This window comes from Tupaia chinensis, unplaced genomic scaffold, assembly GCF_000334495.1.
Source record: "Tupaia chinensis unplaced genomic scaffold, TupChi_1.0 Scaffold000238_1, whole genome shotgun sequence".
NCBI lineage: Eukaryota > Metazoa > Chordata > Mammalia > Scandentia > Tupaiidae > Tupaia > Tupaia belangeri.
The window spans coordinates 5,966,821-5,975,932 of NW_006159716.1; the positions used below are offsets into that span (position 1 = coordinate 5,966,821).

The window sequence follows — 9,112 nt, forward strand, 5'->3', positions numbered from 1 at the left end:
TCTTTCCCTCTTTCAAAAAATAAAATAAACTTTAAAATAATAATAAATAGTAGCAGTAGGCCCAGTAGACCCAAGTAGGTCCAGCTATGGTGACAGAGGTAGCAGTGTGCCATTGTGCAATACTAGAGCCACATAAGAGGCCTGGGTTCAGATCCTGGGTCCACCTCAACATGCCAGCTATGGCTGCACACACCTATGATTCTGGCTGGCTGGGAGACTGAGAGGAGGCTCATGGTACCCCATCAAGAGTACCCTGTCTCTCTCAAAAAAAAGAAAAAAGAAAGAAAAAAAAAAGTAAAAAGGAAAGAAAGGAAAAGAAAGAAACAGAAAAGAAGAGAAGGGCAGGGGAAGAAGAGGAAAAGAAAGACTTCTAAATATTAAATAAATAAGTAAATGTTTTTGTTTGTTTAACAACAGGCACACCTTAGGGAGAGTACACAGAACAAGAGATAGCAGGGACGAAACCCTGGAGAAAGGGAGAAGCAAGAGAGGAGTCAGGAAGGAAGGACACTGCAGTCAAGTAGCCAAAGAGACAGGAGGAAGTTGTTACAGAAAACCACATAGCAGGGTGGCAGGTGCCATGGTGGCTAGGGCACTGGACTTCCACAAGGCTGACCATGGTGGGAATCCTGGATCTGGTGGCTTGCTTTCTCACTTTCCCTCTCTTTCTGTCTCTCTCTCTCTCTTTCTCTGGTCAAATTTTTAAAAATAATAATAATAAATTAAATGAAATAAAAATAATTCTTAAAAAACAAACAAACAACACATAGAAATTCCCAGAAGAGAGAATGTCACCTGGAAAAGAGAAGTGAAAAGAAATTTGAGGATAGTTACTAGACTTAAAAGCATGAAGGTTATTGACATTTATATGTATATATATATAAAATACTGATAAAGTATTTAATCTAAATAAAGCATTGTAGTCATACCTGATCTCCCCACTCATTAATCACGGGCATATTAATATCATCAATAAATACTGTCATTTTTCTCCCTCCTGGTGGCCCGTATGTGCTTCCCATTCGCTTATCCACATAGCTTTCAATTGTTCTCTAGAGAAAAGAAAACGGTTTGTCTTTTTCATTATGATTCAATCTATATTTCTAAAAAGGAGCATTTTTACAGAGTACAATATCATTTGCTTATATATTTAATAGGCATAAATATAGTCATTAAAATATATAGTTAAATTTTTAAAATAAGTTATTAGAACATTAATCATTAACTTATATTTAAAATAGATATGCCCTAAGGGCTGGCAGGTGGCTTGGTGGTTAAGGATGCTGGACTTCCACATGACTGGCCATGGTTCAAATCCCAGACCTGGCGGTTTGCTTTCTCACTTTCCCCTCTCTTTTCTCACTTTCTTCTCTCTCTGTTCCTCTCTGGTCAAATTTAAATAAATAAATTAAATTTTTAAAAAATCTTTAAAAAAGATATGCTCCGGGAACCAGCAGTTAGCATAATGGCTATGTCGCTGGACTCCCACGTAGTCAACTGCGGTTCGCGTCCTGGACCCGGTGGCTTAAAACTCACGCCGGGCGCGTGTGCATGCGTGCCCAAGATCCTGAGAGGAGAATGGAGGAGAAGGGATTGCGGTGTGACCATCCCCCCTGGGGGGTGATTTCTCGCTTTCTGTCTCTATGTCTCTCTCTGTCTGTCTGGCGAGCGCACGCGCCCTATAGCAAAAATCTCTCCAAAAAAAAAAAAAAAGATATGCTCCAAAATTCAACTTCACTGTCAATATTAGGCAAAAAAGAAAAAAAAATCCTATTTAGATTTGGTTTCAGCCTCAATCTTAGAAAGGCTAAGCAGCTGAATACCAACTGCAGCACTATTTCTTTTGAGTGTGTACATATACATGTACATATACATATTATTGTATATGCATACATACATATGTATATGTATACATATGGGTGTACATATATGTATGTATACGTATATGAATGTGTACATATATATGTACATATACATATTATTGTAACTGTCACTTTAAAATTTAATATGCTGATTACTTTAGCAGAAGGAATTTACCTGAAACATCATTGGTTCTGTGGCAGATGAAAAGTTTAGACATTTGGATAACTGTACTTCAGGATCATATTTTTTCAAATATGCCTTAACCATTACAGTTTTGGCAGTTCCCTGCTCTCCTGTGAGCAAAACAGCCTGCAATCAAAAAACCGTGCGGAAAATTATCAAAACACATTTAGTTTAAAATATCTTATGGTCCTACTGCCTATTCTTGCAGTCTATACACTAATACAACTATGTTTTAATTACCTTTGAGAATTACAACTACATGAAAATAAATCGTAGTTGAATTAAAGATTTCAATGTAAAATACAAAAGTGCTGGAAGAAACTATGGTTGAATATGCACGTGACCACAGAAGGATGGAAAAGACTTTGTAAGCAGACACTCACTTTCCTTAGCAAGCTGGGAGTCAGCAGGTCGGGAGATAGCAAATTGGAGTGCACCCTGGGACTTGGAATTCATTTGCCAAAAATGTTCCCCTCGGGCCAGTGGTATGGTGGTTAAGGCTGCTGGATTTCCACATAGATGACTGGGGTTCAAGACCCAGTGGCTTGAAACTCACACTGGACATGGGTGCATATGAACCCAAAATTCCAAGAGGAGAATGCAGGAAAAGGGACTGTCATGTGGCTGCCTCCCATGAGGGGCAATTTCTCACTTTCCCTCTCTCAGTATCTGTCTTTCTCCTCTTTGGCAAGCACAGGTACCCTATCGCAAAACCTAAAAAAAAGAAGAAAAAAAAAAGAAAAAGAACAATTCTCAAATGACATAAACTTCAGGCCCTTGCATAGAATTTATTTTTTTATCTGTGTGAAAAGGGATGTGTTTCTTACATAGTTTGTGATCATCCAAGTAACCATCTACTAAACTTACTTTATTTTGTTTTGCAATGGTATCTATCAAGAAATTTGTTCTGATATTGTCAACATTTGGAACCAAAATGGATGAATATTCTGGAATACTGTCAGTTGGATAATAATATGGCTGAAGTTTCTTATTCCAATGCTCCCAATCACCTGTGTAAGAAGGTAAAATCTCATCTCAATCAAACTGCATTCTTTGGAAATTATCTACACAAAACTCTAAGTGCTATAAACAATAAACGGAATCATAAAAGCATTTAAAACTTTTACCTAAAACATGTTACCATATCTGCTTATCCAATGTTTGTGGATTCGATAGTTTAAATTTGCTTGGCCTTTTTATGAAGTCAGCTTTTAAATAGCTAAATCAGGCTGACTCAGTGGTCTACTGGTTAAGGAAGTCAGATCCTACATGGCCAAATGTGGTTCAAATCCTGGCCCCAGGAGGCTTGAAAAATATGCCAGGCACCTGTACATGCACACTCAAAATTCCAGTGAGATAGAGAGGTGGAAGAGAAGGGATTAGCCTCACTGGGGAGTACTTTTTCCCTCTCTCTGTTCTATCTCCCCCTGGCAAGTGCATGCACCCTCTGGCAATTAAAAATAATAACAAAATTAAAATTAAAATAAATGGCCAAATCATTCATCTAGAGAGACATGAACTGAAATGGAATCAGAATTATCTGCTGATAAAACCAGTGATGTGGGGACCAGCAGATGGCGTAGTGGTTACATCACTGGACTCCCACAGGGCCAACTGCAGTTCAAATCCTGGACCCAGGGGCTTCAAACTCACACCAGGTGCATGTGCATGCATGCCCAAAATCCCAAGAGAAGATTGGAGGAGTAGGGATTGCAGCGTGGCCATCCCCACGCCCCCCCCGGGGGGGGGTGATTTCTCATTTTCTGTATTTCTATCTCCCTGTCCCTCCAGTGAACACATGCATCCTATAGCAAAAATCTCTCTTAAAAAAAAAAATTATGTGACGGATATCTAACAGAAAAGCCACAGCAGCTGAAAGGACAGGAAAAACCAAAAAGGGACAACTGGTCACTGGATGAAAGATGTTAGTCATGAGGAATGGGAAAAACAAATCTGTCCCCAGATTCCTGACTTGTAATAGCTACTACTGTACTGGTTAATATTATTGCTATAATAATTACTATTATCATATTTCATCCATCCTAAGAAAAAAAATTAATTTATACTTTAGCAGTCTGGTCTGGAATGTTCCTTACAATCTGTGTTATTATTATTTTTTTCCTTTTCAATTTGCTATAGGGTACATGCACTTGTGAGAGACAGAGAGATGGAAAGGAAGAAAGTACCACTAAGAGGGGATGGCCACATCACAATTCCTACTCTTGCATTCTCCTCTCAGGATTTGGAGCACGCACATACATATGGCCCAGCGTATTTTGTAAGTCACAAGGTCCAGTACTCAGACTGTGCAGTTGGTCATGTGGGATCCAGACACCTAAACCACCATAACACTGGTTGGCCTACAGTGTGTGAAGCCTTACAACTGCAGTTGGCTAGGCATATTTGGTCAGAGCTTTTCCGATTGTTGCCATTTAAACTGAATTACTTGCATTATTGGTATTGCATTATTGGGTTCCACTGCCATTTCAAATGTCCTCAAAAAGAAATTACTGATTCAGGATTATACAAAAAAAGTTAATGTGCATGCGCCCTATAGAGAAAAAAACCTCTCCAAATAAAAAAAAAGTTAATGTGTACACAGAATGCATGGGAAAAGAACATAACGTTTGTTAGCAATACATATATTTGTCATTGAAGTAATCATCTCAATATCATGTCTTCTTGCAAAAAGTAAGCAAGTCAGGGAACCAGCAGTTAGCGTAATGGCTATGTTGCTGGACTCCCACGTAGTCGACCGTGGTTCACATCTTGGACCCGGTGGCTTAAAACTCACGCCGGGCGCCTGTGCATGCATGCCCAAGATCCCAAGAGGAGAATGGAGGAGAAGGGATTGCGGCGTGACCATCCCCCCTGGAGGGTGATTTCTCGCTTTCTGTCTTTCTGTCTGTCTGGTGAGCGCATGTGCACTATAGTGAAAACCTCTCCAAAAAAATAAAAAGTAAGCAAGTCATATGGCAAGTGTGTGTTCAACTGCCAAACTATTTCCAAAAGTGGCTGTACCATTTTGTAGTACATGAGAGTTTGAGGTGCTTAAAATCCTTGCAAATAGTGGATATTACCAGTCTTTCTAATTTTAGTATTCTGGTAGTTGGGTATAATATACCATTGTGGTTTTTGTGTGTTTTTGTTTTTGTTTTTGCTTTTGTTTTGCCATAGGGTGTGCATGTTCCCTAGAGAAAGACACAGAGAGAAAGTGAGAAATCGCCCCATGGGGGGATGACCATACTGCTATCCTTTCTCTTCCATTCTCCTCCTGGGATTTTGGGCATGCCTATACACATGGACAAAGTGATTTTCAAGCCTCCAGGTCCCAAACTCAAACCACAGTTGGCCATGTGAGAAATTTAAATTTTAACCACCACACCACCTGCTGGTCCCTCCCATTATGGTTTTAATTTACATTTCTTTAATGTAATTTACATTTCTTTAATGATCAACAATGTTGAATAACTTTTCAGGTGCTTTTTTCTCCATTCATATAAGAGGTGTTAAAATGTTCAGAGAAAATGTGTATTATTTAAAAATTATGTATGGATTTCAATTTCTCACCAAAATAAACTCACACTTTTTTGCACTTTTCCACCCTAGTGTATATTATTTGGTCACAAAGCTATTTAAATTTCTAGCCCTTTTTAAGATTTGGGTTGGTTGTCTACTGATAGTTACTGAATTACAAGAATTCTTTTTAAAATAATTATTTATTAAATTTTATTTATTCATTCATTTATTTTTAATTTGACAGAGAGACACACACACATACACACACAGAGAGAGGGAGAAAGAGGGAGAGGGAAGGAGAGAGAGAGAGAAAGTGAGAAAGCAAGCCACCAGTGGTCAGCCATGTGAGAGTGTCCAGCACCTTACACTATGCCACCTGCTGGTCCTGAATTACAAGAATTCTTTTCATAATCTGGATAAAATTCTTTTATCAGATATGCAGTTTTCAAATATATTCTTCTAGTCTGTGACTGGACTTAATTTCTTAACAATAACTTTTAAATAGCAAAAGATTTTGATTGTGAGGAAGTCCAATTTATTCTTTTATGGTGTGTACTTTTTTTTTTTTTTATTCCATCTAAGAAATCTTTGCTTATAGGGTTAGGATTAGGGCTTAGGGTTAAGGTTAAAAAAAAAAAAAAAAAAAGGGAAATCTTTGCTTAATCCTATGGCACAATATTGGTTTCTTCTATAAATTTTATAATAGTTTTTAGTTCATATGTTTAGGTCTATAATCTTCCCCCCCCACACACCTTTCTTTCCCTCTCTTTTTGTTGCTAGAGGGCATGGATGAACCCCCTCTCCCCTCCTCCCCCCAGTAGGGCCTGGTTATGCCATGATTCTTTTTCCTTTATTTCTCCATCCTGTCAGGATTTGAGGCATGCACACACATGTGTCTGGGATGTTTTTCAAGCTGCCAGGGCTGGGATATGAACCACAGTTGACCATGTGGGATCCAGCTCCCCATGCACAGGGCTTAACCCATTGCATTACAGGGTCCGATCTATTTTTTCTCTTTTTTATTTTTATTTTTTATTATGCTAGAAGGCATATGTGCATGCATGAGAGAAAGTGGAGGAAGAATAGGGAGGGTGGTTGGTCACACCATAATCCTCTTTGCTCCAACTCTTCATCCTTTCAAGATCCTGGGCATATGTGCACAGCCTGGCATGTAAGCCTTCAGGGCTGGGACTCAAACCCTGGCAGGCCATGTGGGATCCAGCCTCCTCTACACAGCATTTAACTGCTGTCCTACAAGTCTAGCCCAGGTCTATGTTCTATTTTGAGTTCGTTTTTGTGGACAGTGTGAGTTGAGAGTCAAGGTTCTTTTTTTATTTTTTATTATTTTTACATTTGGATATTCTAGCACCACTGACTGAAAATATAATCCTTTGCCCACTGAATTTGACACCTTAGTTAAAAACCAACTAACGTATAATATGTGGGTCTGTTTCTGGATTCTATTGTTTCATTGATTTATGTATATATCCTTACACAAATATCACACTGTGTTGTATTTTATAACTTTATTGTAATCCTTGAAAACAGGAGACATGAGTGCTCCAACTTTACAAAAAAAATTTGGTAATTCTAGTTCTCTTTGCATTTCCATATAAATTTTATAACTTATTTCTAAATGTTAACAAATAAACAAATAAAAACTACTAAGATTTACTGTTATTGCACTGACTCCATAGATTGATTTGCAGAGAAATACATCTTAACGATATTGAGTCTTCTGATCCACAAGCATGATTTATCTGTGCACTTATTTAGGGCTTTTTACTTTCTGTTAGCATATTTTTGTAGTTTCATTACATAAATCTTATATATATTTTGTTAAATTTATTCCTAAGTATTTCAATTTGTTATGTTAACTAGTATTTTAAACTTTAAATTTCTAATTATTTGTTGTGAGCATAAAGAAATATAATTTACTATTGTATCTGGCCCTTGCAATCTGTGATCTTGCTAAATTCACAGTCATGACATATTTTTCTGTTTTTCTATGCAAAAGTGCATCATAACTTCCCCGATGACCCAATAGTTGCAAAGGTTTGAATGTGTCCCCTAAAAGGTCATGTGTTGAAATTTGGTTGTGTTGTGAAGATATGAAGAGAGTGGAAATGCAATCTGACTATGATGTTGAAAAGTGGGGCCTTTGGAGATAATTAGGATTTGATAAGGTGGAGATTTCATTAGGATAGTTACCCCCATGATGGAATCCTGGTGGCTTTATAAGCTACAAAAAGGCCCAATCCTAACAGGTCAGATTACAGGTTGCCACTGCACAGTCCTGGAGCCATATGGAAATATCCCAGGTTCAGATCCCAGATCAACCTGAACATACTGGGTGTGCCCATGGGTGTGCCCATCATCCTGGTTGACTGTAAGGTTGGATTAGAGGTGATCACAGCATGGCAGGAACCTATTAGGGGTACCTGTCTCTCCTCCAACTTTCAGTAAATAAGTAAACTTAAAAAAAAAAAAAAGAAGAAGAAGGAGAAGAAGAAGAAGAAGGAAGGAGAGAGACCAGAGTTGACACAGAGACACTAGAAGAAATATACAAACTTTTTCCTCTAACCATGTGATGCCCCTGAACTGCCTCAGGACTCTTCAGAGTCCCCATCAGAAAGACAACCCTCCCTAGATGTGGCCCCCCTTGACCCTGGACTTCCAAAACCCATCAAATAAACATCTATTCTTTCGTTATAAGTTCCCTGGACTCAGGCATTTTTCTTATTATCAGCACAATGGATGAAAACATTAGTTCCAATAATGTTTTTGAAGATTCCATAATGGTCACATCAACTGCAAACAAGAGAGCTTTACTTTTCCTCTTACAGCCTGGCTAGAACCTCCAGTACAACGCTGAATAATAGAACTGGTGAGAGGGGCCAGCAGGTGGCGTAGTAGTAAAGGTGCTGGATTCCCACATGGCCATGGCTGACCATGGTCCCTGTTCCAAAACTGGAGGCTTGAAAATGGCACTGTGTGTGTGTGCATGCATGCCCAAAATCCCCAAAGGAGACTGGAGGAGAAGGGATGGTGGCATGCCCCTCACTGCTGGGGATGACTTCTCACTTTCCTTCTATCTGTTTCTCTCTGTCTTTCTAGTGAGCACACATAACCTATGGCAAAGACCTCAAAAAAGATAAAAAAAAAAAAAAAAAAAAAGTGGTGAGGAAGACATCTTCATCTTGTTCCTGATCTTTAGAATGATGCATTCAGTCTTTATTTAGTGTAAATAAAGCTATAGGTGTTTCATAGATATTCTTTATCCAGAATTCTTAGTTTTTTTCAGCCTCATCATGAAAGGGTGCCGTATTTTGTCAAATGCTTTTTCTTCATCTATTAATATTTTGATGACTATAGGGTCTGATTCATTTTAGTCTGTCATTACAGTAAATTACATTGATTAACTTTTGAATGCTAATCCAACCTTCCATCCCTAGAATAAAAGCCAACTTGGACTTACTATGGTATCCCTTTTATATACTAGTAAATTTGATTTGTTAAAATTTTATTAAGAAACCTATGCCAGCAT

At 38.2% G+C, this 9,112-nt stretch overlaps 1 protein-coding gene across 1 annotated transcript in view; it reads right to left on the bottom strand.

The window, feature by feature from the left end:
* The window catches only part of DNAH8 (dynein axonemal heavy chain 8), a 413,702-nt gene that overhangs the window by 175,930 nt on the left and 228,660 nt on the right, over window positions 1–9,112 (bottom strand). Inside the window, exons 53-55 of the mRNA XM_027771927.1 lie at window positions 2,914–3,056; window positions 2,038–2,172; window positions 930–1,052 (exon numbers count right to left, since the gene is read on the bottom strand). Of these exons, the coding sequence (XP_027627728.1) occupies window positions 930–1,052; window positions 2,038–2,172; window positions 2,914–3,056 (401 nt within the window). The remainder of the gene's footprint in view (window positions 1–929; window positions 1,053–2,037; window positions 2,173–2,913; window positions 3,057–9,112) is intronic.